The sequence below is a fragment of the Gopherus flavomarginatus genome, chromosome 8 (assembly GCF_025201925.1).
Source record: "Gopherus flavomarginatus isolate rGopFla2 chromosome 8, rGopFla2.mat.asm, whole genome shotgun sequence".
NCBI classification, from domain to species: Eukaryota; Metazoa; Chordata; order Testudines; family Testudinidae; genus Gopherus; species Gopherus flavomarginatus.
In genome coordinates, this window is record NC_066624.1 from 22,597,758 (window position 1) to 22,615,457 (window position 17,700).

The 17,700-nt window shown below is 40.5% G+C and overlaps 1 protein-coding gene across 7 annotated transcripts in view; it reads right to left on the minus strand.

Moving 5' to 3' along the window:
• The window catches only part of LOC127056585 (myotubularin-related protein 8), a 177,859-nt gene that overhangs the window by 141,500 nt on the left and 18,659 nt on the right, over positions 1-17,700 (minus strand). For 5 of the 7 annotated variants that reach the window (XM_050964618.1, XM_050964617.1, XM_050964616.1 and 2 more), the window contains 9 exons: positions 15,908-16,036; positions 12,938-13,072; positions 10,726-10,858; positions 8,642-8,751; positions 7,360-7,485; positions 4,747-4,796; positions 1,852-2,052; positions 1,291-1,419; positions 176-302 (listed from right to left, as the gene is read on the minus strand). In XM_050964618.1, coding sequence (XP_050820575.1) covers positions 176-302; positions 1,291-1,419; positions 1,852-2,052; positions 4,747-4,796; positions 7,360-7,485; positions 8,642-8,751; positions 10,726-10,858; positions 12,938-13,072; positions 15,908-16,036 — 1,140 coding nt within the window. Of the gene's footprint in view, positions 1-171; positions 377-1,290; positions 1,420-1,851; positions 2,053-4,746; positions 4,797-7,359; positions 7,486-8,641; positions 8,752-10,725; positions 10,859-12,937; positions 13,073-15,907; positions 16,037-17,700 lie in introns of those variants that run through there. The other 2 variants (XM_050964619.1, XM_050964620.1) reach the window with 2 other exon arrangements.

The window sequence follows — 17,700 nt, forward strand, 5'->3', positions numbered from 1 at the left end:
TGTAAACGCCAAGTAAAAACAGATTACCTAGATATAGTCAAACAAGTGTTGGGACTCCATCCTGCGCTGGATTTGCACCAGTCACCTAGAGATATATGGCTCCACTACCCTAATCTCAGGCATATTTGCTCAGATCATCATACAGTTTTGGACATTATCCATATGTAGGACTCACGTTTTCCAGGTCAGTTGCATTATCCTCCAACTTCATCTTCTGGCTCATGCAGTTGAGGAGATGGTCCAACACGCACTGCTTTGGATGCATCCCTTTGTCAAAGCGGTTATACATTCCACACCAGAACCTCAAGGACAGAAGGAAAGGGAATTAAAAGATCTGCTGTACTTTGTTAGTTGTGACAGGGAGCAATTGTTGTTCCTGTTTAAAGAACAGATTTTCCACTAGTTCAGGCTCCACATTTACTTAGAAACCTAAAATCCTAGGTTTTATAAAACTTAATATGAATAGACAAGTTTTCATGAAGCTTTAGAAGGGTTCAATGAAAAGTTCTGAGGATCTATATATTCTTCACCATGCCCAACATGGTCCAGAGGATAGGGTACCAGATAAGGAGACCCAAGTTTGCTCTGCAGTGGATTTGCACTGTGAGCTTTTCAATTAACGTATGTGCCTGGAACTTTTCCCATCGACACCCTCATTTCCCAAGTACCTTGACTCTGCAGTAACACTTAGCACTTTGAGATTTATAGACTGAAACAGCACTGTGCACTAGAGACTGAGAAACAGGAAGTGAAATTGACCAATTCAGTTGCACAGTAGTGTCCAAGGCAAATAAAGATGAAAGACAGCATAAATAATAAAAATCTATTCGATTTTATAATAATTTCATCAGCAACAGCATACTTCTCTGTATCAGCAGCACTTTAACACAAGAATATGTCTGTTTTTAAAAAAAATAACTATAAGGAGGCACTATCTTTAACAATAACGTATCCACTCTCTCTAAGGAAAGCTCTAAGAGTTGAAGTGACAAGGAATTTGGAAAACTACTCTGCATATATTTTAAATTATTCTTATTTTTTCCTGTAACAGGGAGGAGGCTAGTTGCAGATCAAATATTTAAAATAATAGTACTTGCACATATTTAGTGGTTACCTGTCAATTTCAAACAGCTTTATTAGTTGGAAAGCATGGTTATTCTCATTTTACAGACGAGGAAATGGAGGCACGCAGAAGTCAAGTGATTCACCCTAGGACGCATGGCAAGGTATTTTAGTTATCACTTCCACTCCTGTGGGAAAAAAGTGTCCCTCCTCCAATAAGTGACTTACTGGAAACTGAAAGGTAGAGTGTTTGGATTAAGCTCCTTGTAAACTGTGAATCCTTTATACAAAGGATTCCTGAACTCCTGCTTCTTCTGTAACAGGAAAGGCCACAGCGAATGGGTCTTCTCAAAAATCCTGTCAATTACAAAAAAAATCTAATCACTAACAGTTACAAACAGTGATAGTATAATTCTAGCTGCACTGTTCAGGATTTGAGTAGGGCTGCATAGAAGATATTTATCCTTTCTATAGTGCAATTAGTGTGCCCTACAAACACAGACACACACTCCAGTCCAAGCCCTGGGTAGCGGACAATTTAAATTAGACAATGGATGGAGTAAAGTGAATGGGAATAAATTGACACCTGCAAGTTACTGTGGAGTTGCTATTTAAAACATGGAGTTTTTGGAATACATTCTTCTCTACATATGAGATTAAGTCTTTCACACTGCAGAGCACGTGCAAGAATTAAGAGAATTTATCCCTAACCTTGATTATCTTTCCAATTAAATTTTAAAAGATATTGAAGAGACTTCCAGACCTTTGCCCCATGAACTGCCAACTCACTTCAGAGCCTCCCGTTCCCTATAGCAAGACCCAAGGAAGTTGCCAAACTGGCAGGAGTAGACGTGGTCATGGATTTCGAGAAGGAACCGCTCATTGAATTCAAATGCACAGGGAAACTGCTGCATGAGCTGCCAGACACATTCAGTGAACTGAGTGAAGACAGGGGACACTTCCTTTAGGTCACCATCCAGATGGCCACACCTGGAAAGTTAGAAAGAAAGCTACAAGGTTGCATCCTATAATATTCAACAATAAGAGAAACTCTCTGATAATCATGTGACCTGAATATTTACTCTCTCTCAAGGGCCCCCAGTAAGTCACTCTATATCAGGGGATCAGGGGTGATCAAACAGAGGGTCACAAGGTTATTACGTGGGGGGTCACGAGCTGTCAGGCTCCACTCCAAACCCCGCTTTGCCTCCAGCATTTATAATGGTTTTAAAGATATTAAAAAGTGTCTTTAATTGGGGGAGGGGGGGGGTTTCACACTCAGGGGCTTGTTGTGTGAAAGGAGTCACCAGTACAAAAGTTTGAGAACCACTGCTCTATATCATGTATGGTTTAGGTGCAGAGATAGCCGACACTGAAATAGAGAGTATTACTGAGGTTATCAGTACTGAGGTTGGAAGGTTCTGGGGCACATAACTCAGGCATTTAGTAGTTAGGGCAGCACAGTCTACCAATTTAGTGGGTATCACATGTCCTATCTTGGAGGTTGATATCAGTACACTGGAAGGGTCCTGACAAATGAGTCTGTATTGTGAATCTGATGACTCTTGTCTCAGTTTGCTAGGTGCCAAGGATGGTGATCTGTGCCTTGGCTCATCTCTGGAGTGGTCATGGAAAACAAAGGGGCCTCTAGGTACAGGTGGCCCAGGAGCTCAAGGTGCAATCTGGGGTCACCAGGACACTAACAGAGAGAGAGACCGACACACTAACCAGATGGCTGAGGTCTAGCTACAGCCCTCCTCTCAGTATCTGCGGAATCTTGTATCAATCTCAAGGAAGAACAGCTTCCGACAGGCTTCTCTTACTCTGAGCGCATTTGGAGAAAGTGTGTCAAATAGAACACTGTTCTCTGAGGTGTCCATCTCCAATGCAGAATAGGCACTGGGAGAACCCATCATTAATAGGCAAAGAGTCGCACTAAGGACCGATCTTAAATACTGGTGATTTAGTTTCTGCCATGAAGCTACCACCACCCCCACCCCTCCATACTAACAAAATTTAATTAAAATATATATTTTGCCAATGGGTGACTAGGCATGTAAAAAACTTCACCACCACCAGTACACAGGGAAAGAGTAGATACTGTATGGGTTCCATCTTGCTGCTATGGGTGATAAGAAAGAACTGAGGGGTGGATGGGCCTGTTCCACACTTAATGCCCTCGGATGGAGGGTGCGTAGAATCTAGGGCACAGGCAGGGGCTTCAACAGACATTGCTGGCCAAAATAATCCAATTTGCACACAGACTGGAATCCATATGGACTATCATCCAAAGAACATTATAGCTTAGATGAGGCTCAGAACACCTCATATCATTTTGCAAAATGTTTGCTAGCTAAGGAAGGATTCTTTTTCCTTTTAATATATCCAGAAACAAAGGGACCAGAACAAAGGAGGGATCACAACAGTTTAGCAAAGCAGGCAATTCTCCTACTATGGCACTAAACATTCCACACTGCCAGGAAAGCCAGTGGGTTGGAAAGGGACACTGCCTTCAAATCTACAGAAACAAGTAGTGACTTTTGCAAGTTTGCTTGAGGCAAACAAATTGTTCAATACTATTTTTTCCAAGCTAATGGCAACATGGTCTCTTGCTACAGAGAGCAAGCTGAACACATACAGGGGACAAAATCACAGCCTGAATTCCTTCATTCCATCTACAGTATTGTGTAGCTAGCCAAATTACAAAGGGGAAATTCACCTTCCCATGAAGCATCATGCACCAGCCACTACGAAAGGCAGAATAACCATCTCATCCTTTGTTCCTAGGCAATGATGAAATTTCACTCTTTCCTAAGAACTTGACAAAGTGTGCAAAAAGTAATTTACATTTTATGCTGTCCTTCCTTTATAATACTGGTGAAAGTCACATTTAGTTTCCAGTCTTAGAAAAACAAAAGGTGAAAATAGTTCTTCCCACAAAGGATGTGTTTGTCTGGGCTGCAATTCATCTTTGGATAAGTCCTTCTAAAGTAATGTTATGTGGATCTCTAAATGGGCTTTTCTTCCAGTGTCTCTCACTCTAAGAAAAAATATTTATTGACTATAGTATTAAACAAGAGTATTTTCATATTGAGACAAAGTTCAGTTCAGTACAGAACCTCAGTTCTTTACCATTAAATGTTATAGAATAAGACGACTATTTCTTCCTAATGTTAGTCTGGACCAAATAAATCTCTGTATTTTCCATTTGTTAATTAAATGACCATGCAGTGCAAATGGACTATCAATTAGAAAGAGTAACATTTTTATAAACCTATGGAAGGCAAGTCTTAAATTGGTTAGTACTAGAATTGTGGGCTGAAGTTAAAACTGCAAATAATCTGTAAATGTTTGTTGGGATTTGCCTCCAACCCTGGCCAACACAGAAGGGCATCAGAGGCAAAAAAAACCCTCCAAAAGGTGACTGTTTCACACACCAGTATCAATGTAATATCAACCCATTGCATGGATAGTGAAATGGAAGCACAGAGGTTAAATAATTTGCTCACCATTTTGTAAATCAATGAAAGAATATAGGAAAACATGCACAAAAGCCAAGAGTTGATGAATCTCTAAGGATTCCAATGGAAAAAGAATAAATGCCCCTTATGCTAGACACATACAGGTTGCAGTTTACCTTCATGCCTTTGCTCCTGTTACACCCTGAGTATAATCTGCTTTTACCTGTGTGAGAACTTGTGGCCCATCACAATCCATTCCTTTTCTATCAGAACCTTCAGTTTCAAAGAGAGAAAGTAAATGAAAAACTACTAAGTTGCCTGGAAAAAAAGTGAAATGATGCCTTAATACCACAGAATTCTTGTAGCTGGGCTTAGTTGATAATGTCTGTCATACCCTGCATATTTATTAATCAAAGGTTGATGAAAATTATAGGATGATTTATGGAATTGGAACTATGCTCCATCACCAATATTAGACTACTGCTGGGATAGGATGTTATTTCTGAATCTTAATAGTCCTGTGAGAATCTTTGTGCTGTCACTTTGTTGGTGATTTTGCTTTATTAACATAAGAATTACTTTCAATAAATACATTACTACCCCCAGGAGACAAGTAAACCCTTTCAAAACATAACCCCACAGACCAGACATCTGGACATTTTTTCTTGAGATATATGCTAAAACCATCACTATTTTGTCTACTACACAGCTACTTCATTCTGAAGAGACCCAAAAATACCTTGACACTCAGTGCAGCAAACCAGAATTAAGAAAAATTTATTTTAACATATAAAATGGGAATGAAAGAGTATTTTATCAAATGGTAAAGGCCTTAATTTCTGGCCTTAAATGTAGCTGGATTTTTTTGTTTATTGAGATGTTTCTGTTTTACCAAATTATGAACCTGCATAAAACCCTTATTAAAGAAAATGTATGGGAGCAACTTAGCAAGGACATGTACAGCAACGCACTGAATAAATGAATTGGTGCCTTAAAGGCTTATCTTTTTAGACTGTATTACATAGTCAGCCAGAAGTCAGCATGCAGGGATTTAAAGAGCAGAAGATACCACATGTAAGTTTATGGGTATTTCTTTGGAAAACACATTACTTTGTTTGTTTTAATGGTTTCAGGATCTTTTTCAGATATTTATTATATTCACCTAGAAATGACTAGTTTTATGATTCGTAAGGTACATTTTGGATGTTACAAAAATGAAAAAAAAATGTATTTTATATTAGCACCTGATTCTCATCAGAACCCACTGTCACTGCAATATCGTACTATGTACCAGGCTGATCATGCTGAGGTCTCATGTTCCAATAGAAACTTTACAGTTATTTATTATTTGTAGTAGCATAGCACACAGGAGCCCTAGACCTGGATCAAGACCCCATTGTACAGATAAAAGAATATTGCAGCAGAATTTAGCAGCAAAAAAAGTTAGCAATTGACCTGAGGTAACAATCTTCTCAGTGCAGCACAGTTGCATCTGTCCAGGAGAAGACAAAACAAAAGTTGCAGTGTTTTGCATTGCTTTCAGTTTCTTTTCAAGGGGCTAATGAGCAAGAGCCCATCTCCAGTGGGGTTGTAACAAATGCGGGCGGGTAGAGATGCACGCACCGTGTAAAGTTACATTTTACATTGACAATTGAGCACAAAAAACAAGGCAACTAATTTGTTAAAAGAAAATGGATGAAATTCATGCCTGTGCAGAGGACTTTAAAACAGTGATGCATGGGCTTCATGCTGACCCTCTGCACAGGGTGAATTTCACCCAAACAGATAGTTTACTATAATGGGTCTTAAACCACAAGCTTTCCTCCCAGCCTCTTTGTAAGCCTTCACATCTTATACCAGAGGTGGGCAAACTATGGCCTGCAGGCCACATCCAGCCCATGGGACCGTCCTGCCCAGCCCCCGAGCTCCTGGCCTGGGAGGCTAGCTCCAGCCTCTCCCCAACTGTTGCGCCTCTCCAACAGCCTCAGCTCGCTAGCTCTGCCACCGGCACAATGCTCTGGGCAGCAGGGCTGTGAGCTCCTGGGACAGCGCAGTTGCAGAGCCCGGCCTGACTTGGTCTCTGTGCTGTGTGGTGGTGGCGGTGGAGTGGCCCAGCTCCAGCTGGGCAGCGTGGGTGTGGTGCCACCAGCCACCGGTGATCTAGGCAGCGTGGTAAGGGGGCACAGAGCAGGGGAGGTTGGCTAGAGGGCAGGGAAGTTCAGGGTGGTGGTCAGGGAGTGGGGGAATAGAGGGTTGAACGGCAGTAGGGGTCCCTGGGGGCAGTCAGGCGACAGGGAGAAGGGGTTGCTGGATAGGACAGGAGTCCCGGGGGGGGGGTGCGTGAGGAATGAGAGGAGGGGTTGGATGGGGCAGGATTCCCGGGGGGCCATCAGGGAACAGGGGGGTTGGATGGGGCAGGAGTCCTGGGGAGGGGCAAGCAGGAGGTGGGGGCCAGGCCACAACCCCCTCCCCTAACCAGCCCTCCATACAATTTACAAAACCCAATGTGGCCCTCAGGTCAAAAAGTTTGCCCAGCCCTGTCCTATACTCATGCACATCTTGCTGAGATGCCTCATTAGCAGCTCTCTTACGGATCTGCAGGGATATAGAGATTTGAGTCATAAATCATGGACCAGCTTTTTGTACCCATGCTACTCAGAGCAATTATAACTTTATATATAAATAACTTTGCTTCTGTAGGTCACCGACACTCTGAAGAGGTCTGCTGCTGAAAGTGATCTAAAGAGCTTAATCAGGGCTTGTCTATATTCCAAACCACTTCACAAAGTTGCAATGCATATTTCATTTTGAAAACTCAAAGCATTTCTGTTTTTACCATGAGTCCTTTAAATGTTCTATAAAACGGGTCTAAGAGGAGGCTAGCCAGTGAACAGACTTGAGCTGTACGATCCCACCCATCTGAGCAGTGGACTAAGACGCTGGCTTTTTCTTCTTTCACTGCCTGCCAAGAGGAGAATAAATCAGAACACAATTTAACAGCTTGGTAGCTGTGGTAGCTAAACAATCCTCTTCATCTCCCAAAGTCTGATCTAGCTGTAATAGAGTTACCAATAGGTACATTACAAAATAAATACAGAAACATGGCCCTCACCTCTAAAAGTTTTCAATTTAACTTTAAATGTTACAGAATCGGAGGGGAGGTAAACAGCAAAGAAAAGTCAGGATGAGGAAGGACAGAAATTTCAGCAATATGAACATACAATTACTCAGCATTTGTATATTCATATCCATATCATCTATATTTGTATTTGTTGCTGACACTTCTTGTGGGCATTATGGGCAAAAAAATCTTAAGGAAGGATGTAAATGAGGAAAGTTCACCCTGTTGCTACCCTGGGACTGGGAATTTTTCAAGGAAAATTAGGGAACAGAGGAAGATCATGCAAAATTCTCCCCATATTTGTCTCTCTCTCTTCCTTGGTACTGGTAGCAGAAGATGAATACAAAATCATCTCTTTAAAAAAAAAAATAAAGAGAAAGGAATTCACAATGGAGCAACCCAGAGAGGAGAAAATATTTATGCAAGGCAATTGATTTCTACCAATCATTTCCTGCATTCCCTTTGAGGTTAATGAAGAACTGTTTGCTGCAGCAAATTTGCTCCTTCTACTTGATCTGCAGAAAAGTCATGTGCCTTACAATAGCCCATGGAAAAAAAAGAGGCCTGTGTTAAAAGTTCAAAATTATGCCATCCTTGTAGCACATAGTGACAGAAGATGGCAAACGCACTCAGAAAATCCCTCACCTAAAGCACCACAATTTTTAATAAGTAGTGAAAGCGTTAAGAAAAGTTATGAGTTGTTTGCAATATTAATTACACATCAGAGCACCTAGGCATCTTTTTTAATTATTCAGATTGAAGTAAAATAAAATTAATGCGGACAAATGAACAAATGTTGCTTGTAAGAATATACTGGATAGGTCACAGTTTCAATCCATGTAGGAAATCACTATATTACAGTCACAGGACACACACAAGGAGACAATTAAGTCTCCCAGTTCTGTCTTTACCATTGCAGGCTCATTTTCTAGTGTTAAGGGTCCAAACAATGGGGCTTCCCTCACTTCTTTTGGGTTTCTATTGGGGAAAGTTATACCTTAGCAAGAAAGACTCCAGCGTCCATTACAGCTTTAATGTGCCGTAACCAGCCTGAGTTCTCCAGGCCAGTAAGGAAGTCACTCATTGAGGGAGATTTTGTTTCACACACTGAAAACAAAAACAAAAGAATTAGCTGAGATTTCTCAAATAAAATGCACAGTAACCATGATTTTCTCACTCCCTCCTGTCCATCAGTGCTAATCCTCCTCCCCTCCTTCCCTGAATAATAGTGAGAAAGCTTGGTTGATCCTGAAAGCTAATGTTCTCTGAATATTGAAATACAGGAATCAATTTTCTCTCTTTAAAGAGAACACACACTATGGATATTGTGTGTGTATACACACAATTAAAATTCTTTAGCTTGCAGAGGGCTCTAGCATTTAAGCCTGAATTATCTTTTCCTTCTTCCTTTCACCACTATAATCAAAATCTCATTTCAAAAGCGCTCTCTCCAACCAAGGGAGGTGATTAAGGTGTTACGTGTTTACCCATCCCTTCATTATAGGACATCATCACACACATTCAGACAGCACCAGCATATAATCACTATAAGAAACTGACTAGAGAAAGACATGGAGTTCTAATTTCTAGAGGTAAATGATTTATCTAACCTTGAAGCGGGCTCAGATATGTTGAAAAGTTTATAATGTTATAGTTCAATAGTTCCTCAACACCTGTGAGAGACACTATCATCGTCAAGGCTTTCTAACCAAGGGGATAAAATAGGAAAAAACTAGCAGTTATTCTGCCTTTTCACCCACTCCAAAATAAGTCATCCAGCATGGGGTTCTCTAGACTAGAGCAGTACTTTTGCATATGCCAAACCCTCTGTCCTGTCTAGCCTAATTTTTCTCCAAGACCACTATCAAATCACGGATCCTACCAGACCAGCTGACCTGGGCATCAGTTATTCGATCAGTCCATAATGTTACATTGCCAACTCAAATATTAACCTCCTATATATTTGGAATGACCATGTTTGTACTATATGCCTCCTGATCCTAGGCAATGGGACAAGAGAGAAGGATTTATAGTATCAGCTTTACAACATTCCCCAGCCTCTGCCAGCAGAAGGATGTTAATACTATAGTTAATAAATCAGCAGGAAGTACTGTATCAATACTCTCACTCTTCTCTTTCATCACTTAGGGTCTGAGTCCCTTTTCAGTTTTACAAAAGAGCAGCTCCACCAGCTCCAATGGCATGGCTCCCAGTTTACATCAATGTAAACAAGAGGAGACTCAGGCCCCTAATCTCCACTGGTCCAGAAGAGTGTCCCCTCAAATTCATTCCAAATCCCACATAGCAATGCGAGACCCTAAGAATGCACACTCACATTTAAGAACAAATTTGACTGAAATTAAAAACAAATGAAAAAATAAAAATTACGTAGTGCAAGTTGTTAACTCTCCTGCAGGAGAGCTCCGAAACCTAGTCTCTCACATCACACAGATTGCTTATACCAAAATAACCCAAATAAAAATAACTTATTTCAATTGCATTTCAGTATTTCATAAATTAACTATAATCATCTTAATGGTAAAAGGTTATGATCTTCTTGTTTAACTGTTTTTATTTTTGTTTGGGCTTAAGAGATTGTTTACTTTTGATTACATAAAATTTGCTAAATATTAGCTTCTATTTTAGATGCATGGTAAAACTGAACACAATGCCTCTTATCAGATCCTTTTTTAAAGCATGCAGTATTGTTGCAATCATGTCAGTCCCAGGATATGAGAGAGAGACAAGGTGGGTGAGGTAATATCTTTTTTATTAGACTAACTTCTGTTGGTGAGAGAGAGAAGCTTCTGAGCCTACCTAAACCTCTTCTTCGAAAGTTTGTCTCTTTCGCCAACAAGTTTTTAAAGAACATTTTAACATCGAATAAAATACTGGAACACTTTGAGCCTTTTCTATAAGCAGAGCACAAAGCCAGGTATTTTCTCTCCTAATCTGTTTTCTATCCCATGCCCTAAAGCGCACACAGAGTTGTGTACGCAGGATTTGTCTACTGTGGAGTGTGAGTTATGTCAATAGGTGTCAACCAACACCACATGGACCAGTCAAAGGCAAGTGCCATACCTTCCAAGAGTTTCTGCAAGCTGCTCCGCATCACATGGATGTTCTCTATGCCAATGAATTTAAAGTGAATGTTGTCATAGTTATCTTCATTCTCATAACCCTTACCAGCAGCTCTGTTTGCCATGGCATTTAACTGTAGAAATCAAGTGAAAAAAATGCATAAGCAAACCTGGCTCACAAATGTTTTTCATCTTCCAGAACAGCAGATATCAGGCAAAGCAAGTTCACAGAAGTGCGTGGTGGGGAACATGGTTTGCTTTGTTTATTTTTGCCCATGAATTGTTTCCAATAGTTTTACTAAAATTATGTGTGTGCAGTCAACTAACACTAGGCAAAGGCCTAAGAAGAACTTGGATGCCAATGTCAAGCTGCCTAACACAAGGTAGTATCAAAAGCTTGTTTAACCACAGAGTTTAGTTATCACAACTGAGATTAATTTTCTCTTTTTAATTGAGACACTAGAAAAAAGCAACAGATAAAAGCAATAGTTACATATGAACACATCTTTCACCTAGCAGAATATTTTTATAAAGCACCATAAATGTGCATGGTGCTGCATAAATAATAAAAGGATTCCAAAGCATTTTACAAACATACAGTTTGTTTCATCTATCACTAAAATGCAGCCAACTCAGAGGTGGAACATGGCAGCTGTTTATCAGTAAACAGCAACAATGCGCAAGTTTACAAGAGCAAGAATACAGTATTCAATTGACGCTGCAGGAAGAAGTTAAGGAAAAGGGATGTTGATTATCCAGAATGGAATTGAGCCAATCCCATACAAAAGTTACCATAAGATCCAGAATGGCCACAAGTGGACAGGACATCAGATTTAACTCTCAATCCCAAATCCATGGATTTTGGAAGCGGAGTAGTTTGCCTCCATGGAAAGGAATGAGGTAGAGAGATTCAAATACACAGGCCTAGTAACACAGAGTGAAAATAAATCTAGGTTATTTCATTCTACTTAAACAGGTTAGACACTGGTGGGATGGAGAAACAGGGCTAATTATAATCTCCTCCCTTGCCATCGAGTGGATCATCACTAAATAGCCATTAATTTAATCATAAATGTCGATGGAACACCTGTCAAAGTACACGAAAGCCACACAAATGCCAGATTAATGCATTATGATCAATGGTACTACAAACGATTATGGAACAAACAGCACAACAGAATTAGCTCTAGGAAACACCACACTCAGCAACTGAAGACTTGCTGAAATATCCTCTATTTACCTGAGGGCGACACCTGATTTGCACCCTTTTTGTCCCATTTCCAGTCAACTACAGGTAATGCCAATACCCCTAATAGTAGATGAGCTCACTATTTCAGATTCAAAATGGCCATCAGTATATTAGCTGCTTTTTTTTAATTGCAGAATACGCAAATCCCCATGTTCCAATTTCCTTATGCCCAGAACTCCTCCACAGACATCTCACCTTATTTTCAAGCTATTTATGTCTCTAGATGTAATCATTAGATGTTTCAGTGCAACTTCATGCAAACATTTCCTGATCGCCTAGGTCAGAACTGAGCAAACATCCCATCATTGAAGTTTAAGCCCTGAATTGCCACTACTGAGGTAAAAGTAACTCCATATACTCTAATGGCAGGTTTCACAGTGCACTAGCAATTTTTATTCTCACCAATGCAATATTAATTAAAATTACTTCTATGTCAGAAAGTTGCAGGAACCGCATTTCTTCAGACTTTATGAAACCAGATAACCTTTGAATGCCACTGTGCCTCCCAACCCATACCAATATTGGCACTTCAGACTTGTGCAACCAGTACTTTAAACTCCCCTCTCCATCTCAATGATAAACTTGGGGCCTAACCTCTGTACTGGAACACATTCCACTGCCTCAGTCAACCACTAAAGGTCATTAAAGTTGGAATATTCTTAACTTCAGATAATCTAGAATACTCTAGGAATGAGTGCTACAGTTCAATCACACAGAAATGAATGGGAGGTGGTGAGATATTAGGTCCAAGCACAGCAGCTAGACACTGAGATTATCATTAAGGAGTGGTGAGGTAGACACCATGGGGAAGGAAGGAGTGGCCTCTGATGTCTCCCACCATAATTTTAGCAGAGCTTCCTCATATATACTAGGTTAGAGATCTGAAAACCATGATCCATTGGAAGCTGTGTTGACATAACAGATGTGAACTTTAGGAACATCCACAAATCCCATTAAGTGATACCTTTGGCCTTGTGTCTACAACATACATGAAGGGACTCCCCGGGTTGGCTTGTCTAATTGCCTGCAGCATCTGTTCATCCTCCAGACAGCGAGCACTGAACCCAGAGAGAGGCTGGCTACAGCGACATATGGCAGCCTGAAACACACAATAGTTTACTGTAGAGAAAAGATCAAAATCAGGAATATTTATTGCTCTGAGGGACACACTAAAATTTGATGGGGATGCTTCTAAACCTGGTCTCTGTTTCACTGTACATCTTCCGTCAAGTGGACGGATCAGTGAAAAATTTCAGCTCATGCTTCTAATGAGCTTTGCGAGTCTGAAGTAGGTTGTGCTTCTATGGAGACAATTATCCACCCTCCTCTCAAATGCATTGCTCATCTGCCTAATGACTCCTATCTGTTGTAATAACTGGGCCTCCAAATTTACCTTAATTGTGCACTCAGCTGTTAAAAGTATATGGAAGTTCATAAAATGTCATAACCTATAACAACAAATGTTGATGGGAAAAGATGCAAAAGGGAGACAGAACTGAATTAGTCTAAACAAAAAGGCCAAGCTGATATGATTCAAGGACTGTGTTGAAATGATGCTTGCTAACAACAGAAGATATGGAGCTGGAAGTTAATGAGCCAAAGCTTGTATGTCGGATATTAGACCTAATTGGTGGACAAAATAATGAGGGCATGACAAACTATACTTTGGGAAAGTATTGGTATAGAATTGCAATATTGCATATAAAGCATGCCACGTGAGGTAGCAAGGGAAAGGTTATGATCAGCTGAAAGACATTGTTCTATCTAAATATGTGTATCACCAATGCATACGAAATTATAAGAATTGGTTGTATGGTTTTCACTAAAATATGCTGTGGGTTTGGGAGGCACCCAAATACCAAACCATACAGAGACAACGACAAGAGAGGTAACCAACACCCGGGTGGGTGCTGTTGAACAGACATCACCAACCATTGTCTAGCAAGGGAGCTACAATGCAATGACTCACCTGCACTGATGAAGTGGTGAACCAGTTAATAAATCTGCACTGCTCACCTTTAGCAGAGCAAGACGGTATATTCCTGAGGTACAGTGCTGGGAGAGATTTTGCTAATGCCTTTCTGTGTGTGATTCCTGAGTGGCTCTGGCACCATTCACGCAATCTAGCTGAGTGTGGGGCTCCACATGCGGTTGTTCTGCTGAGTGATGGCAGTGCCTGGAGGGGTTTGCTGCTTGTGAGAGACGGCCCAGGCTGGAGAGATAAAGGGGCACAGCGGTCCTACTGTCCCAGGCTGCACCCCGAGGATCTCATCACAGAGGGGATGGGCTATTCCACCTATCACTCCCACTTTGTGTCCTTAAAACAAAGATCTTGTGGGGAAAGTACTAAGGACCAAAAATGAAGAACAACAACAGATGGAAAGAACAGAGGAGGCTACTGGAGGGAGCTTCATATCATGGATGCCACTCCCACCATTTCCTGGGACTCCGGGCCTTCAACATCCTGATCCTGAGAGGTGTCCTAATTAGAAGGGGCCGGAAAGAGAGGAGCTCACATGACACTACCATCTCTACCAGCTCCAAATGAATCCCAACCACCACGTGCAAAGACAGTTATTACCATCTTCAATGCCATCTAAGAGACTGTTAAACAGAGGGACCTTTCTTTCTAAGCCTGGACTTTAACAACAACAGCATCTCTAGCCCATCTCAACTAAAGTCTCTTTTCCCCAAAAAGACAGTTACCACCACCTTTGATTCCATTTAAGAGACTGTCAAACAGGGGTTTTTCCTTTTAAAAACTCCCCCTAGCTAAAGGGAAGAAGGGCTGCTGTTAAAATTAAAGCCTTATTAATACTTCACATTTCAAATGCTTTAATTGTTTTTCCTTCTTTTCTGTATCTTTAAGAAAAGGTTAAAAGGATTTTTAATGGTGTGTTTGCCATGCTACCAAGCAGGCTGAGGTCTCCAATATAAAAGCCCAGACATTAACACTGTTTAATGTTGGACAGTGACTGGTTTATGTTAACCTTTGGCCCATTTATTCTAATACATATAACATATCCCAACTGTTGCTATCTCCCCACTTTCCCTTATCTACTCTCCTTCTCTTGCTCTGACTTCCTCTCTTCATGACTTTAGTTAGCTGTTATTGATCCACACTTGTAGCAATGCTGAACTTGACTGTACACTTCAGTAGTTTCTGACAACACAACCCCATGCAATTGTTGTGTCAAGGCAAGCTTCCTAAGGAAAGCACCTCCAGCTTAACAATTTAACTGTGACAGTATTTTGCTGCTCTCTGTGCCTGAAACAATGCTGAAACAACAAAGCTAAAAAAGCTGCATTCTACTCTTCAGTTAGAACAAACTTCACTTATTCTGAGCTAATACAAAAAAATAGGGATTTGTTCCAAGCAATTTCCTCCTGTTCAAAAGTCAGAAAATTTAGCTGAGTTAAGCTACAATTTGTTAAAGATTGTCCTTTGTAAGTAACTTAGTAGTTTACCAACCCAAAAAGGCATTTCTTACAATTGGTCAAAGTGAGATTTCAAAGAGGAGGTTTGAAAGGATCATGCTTTTTCATGCTGGTTTAGAAGACAACCTTTGCCAAGTCACTGTTTTATTTGGGGAAAAGGGGAAAGAAAGTAACAAAAAGGGTCTCAACTTCTGATAGCTGAAGTTGTGTTTGTTTAGAAATTTCTTCAAATATATAAAACAATAGTTACCCTTGCATATCCATTGCTCATAGAAGGATCTTAAGTGCTTTAAAAACAATTAAGCCTCAACTCCTTATGAAATAGGTCAGCATTACCCATATCTCATAGATTTTACCAGGTCACCTAGCAAGTTAGTGGCAGATACACAACTCAACTCCCCCAATTCTTCTAACAACTTGATCACATTTCTTCCATATATTAAAGCTGAGGAGCAGCAAGAAAAATAATGAGACAAGCAGAATGTGCATAACTAACATTGTTTTCTTTATAAAGGTAGGAAAGCACTGGGATGCGCCCTCTGCTTCTGAACTTTGCACTTCCAAGCACAGTTGCTTTATTAGCAGCCTTTGGCACCACTACTTCTGGAGGGTACGTGTTGCAGACCTAGAGTACAAATGGGGGGGGAAAAGTCCAAATATTAAATTATTTGCCAGCTTGATATTAAGATGCCTGAATAATCATTAAAGATTTGTTACTTAGCTTTAATAAACAGTAATCATGGATCAGCTTGATATACAACCAAAATTAATCTTTCAAAATATTGAAACAATGCTGTTTTTCAGACATGTGAAACGCTATCATTAATATGATGCACGAAACTTTAAGTATGCTTATGATATATTAATTCCAATTTGTCCTTGAAGAAACAAGACGAGCAATTCATAAAATAGTAAGGTTATACTAATAAAATGCACCTTCTGCAGGTCATGGCTCATGTAGAAGCAAAGACTAGAAGTGAAGAAAGGTTGTTCTTAAATTAAATAAAAGAAACTTGCCCCCTCCAATGCCAGTTCATCTTGGAATGTGCTCCACAAGGTGTATACTCACAACCTAGTGTTACCCCGATATGCGAATAATTTTCAGCACCCAAAAATTTTAAGGCTTGGAGTATTTTTAGTGTACGCTTCAGAGACATACTATTCTTAAACCTGGGCTTTACTTAGATTTTGTTGTTTTTAAACCTAAACTGGGAAACCCTAGAGGAATTAAAAATAAAAAGATCTCAAATGAGTTACACACCGAAGCCTAAATTTCAAAAGTGACTAATGATTTTGGGTGATCACCTTCAGATGGCTGAAGAGGCTTAATTTTCAGGAAGTGCTGGAAACAACCTTTCAGCAGTCCCAAGTTGGGCATTCAAAAACTAAGGCACCAAAAATTACTGGTCACTTCTGAAAATTTAAGTCTGTGTTCCTTGGTGGATATCCATGGCCTGGTGGCAGAAGTATACACACAATACAATTTAATAGGCTGCCGCCCTTCTCAGATTTGACTGCTTTGTCTTTTAGCCAGGAAAGGGATCTTTCCATGTACAATTTCCAAAGAAATACAGAGAACATTTTAAAGTAGCTGTCTAAACAACTGATGTTTAAAATCTTTCTTGGCATAAAGCTTGTTGGGTTTAACTGAGCTTAAAGAGAAGAGAGAAGAAGGCAACTGGCAATAGCAGCCAGTAGGAGTGGAAGAATCAGGGATTTAGGCCTGTTTTTTCTGAGCCCTGGTTTACACTTGGGGGGGCAGGTGGGGAATCGATCTAAGATACGCAACTTCAGCTATGAGAATAGCGTAGCTGAAGTCGAAGTATCTTAGATCGACTTACCTCATGTCCTCACAGCGTGGGGTTGATTGCTGCCACTCCCCTGTCGACTCCGCTTCTGCCTCTCGGCAATGGTGGAGTTCTGGAGTCAACAGCAGAGCGATCAGGGATCGATTTATCATGCCTACACTAAACAGGATAAATTGATCCCCTATAGATCAGTCACTACTCGCTGATCTGGCAGGTAGTGAAGACCTGCCCTGAGAGAGGATTGAAACCAAGTAGAGAACAAGCCAGTTTTACTGCTTTTGTTCTTTTCTCTGTGCTCTCAACCCGAGAAGGCAGAATGGTTCCACTGCTCTTCCACACATCAGATTCCCCATATCTACATACCCAGGGGGGTGGGAGGTTGGAGAGGTTCCCTTTTACCTAGGGAAGCTAAAGGAATCTTAGTTTCCTGGTGAGTTTTGTTTGATGCTTCTATAGAAAATGAATATTTGGTATTTTCCCA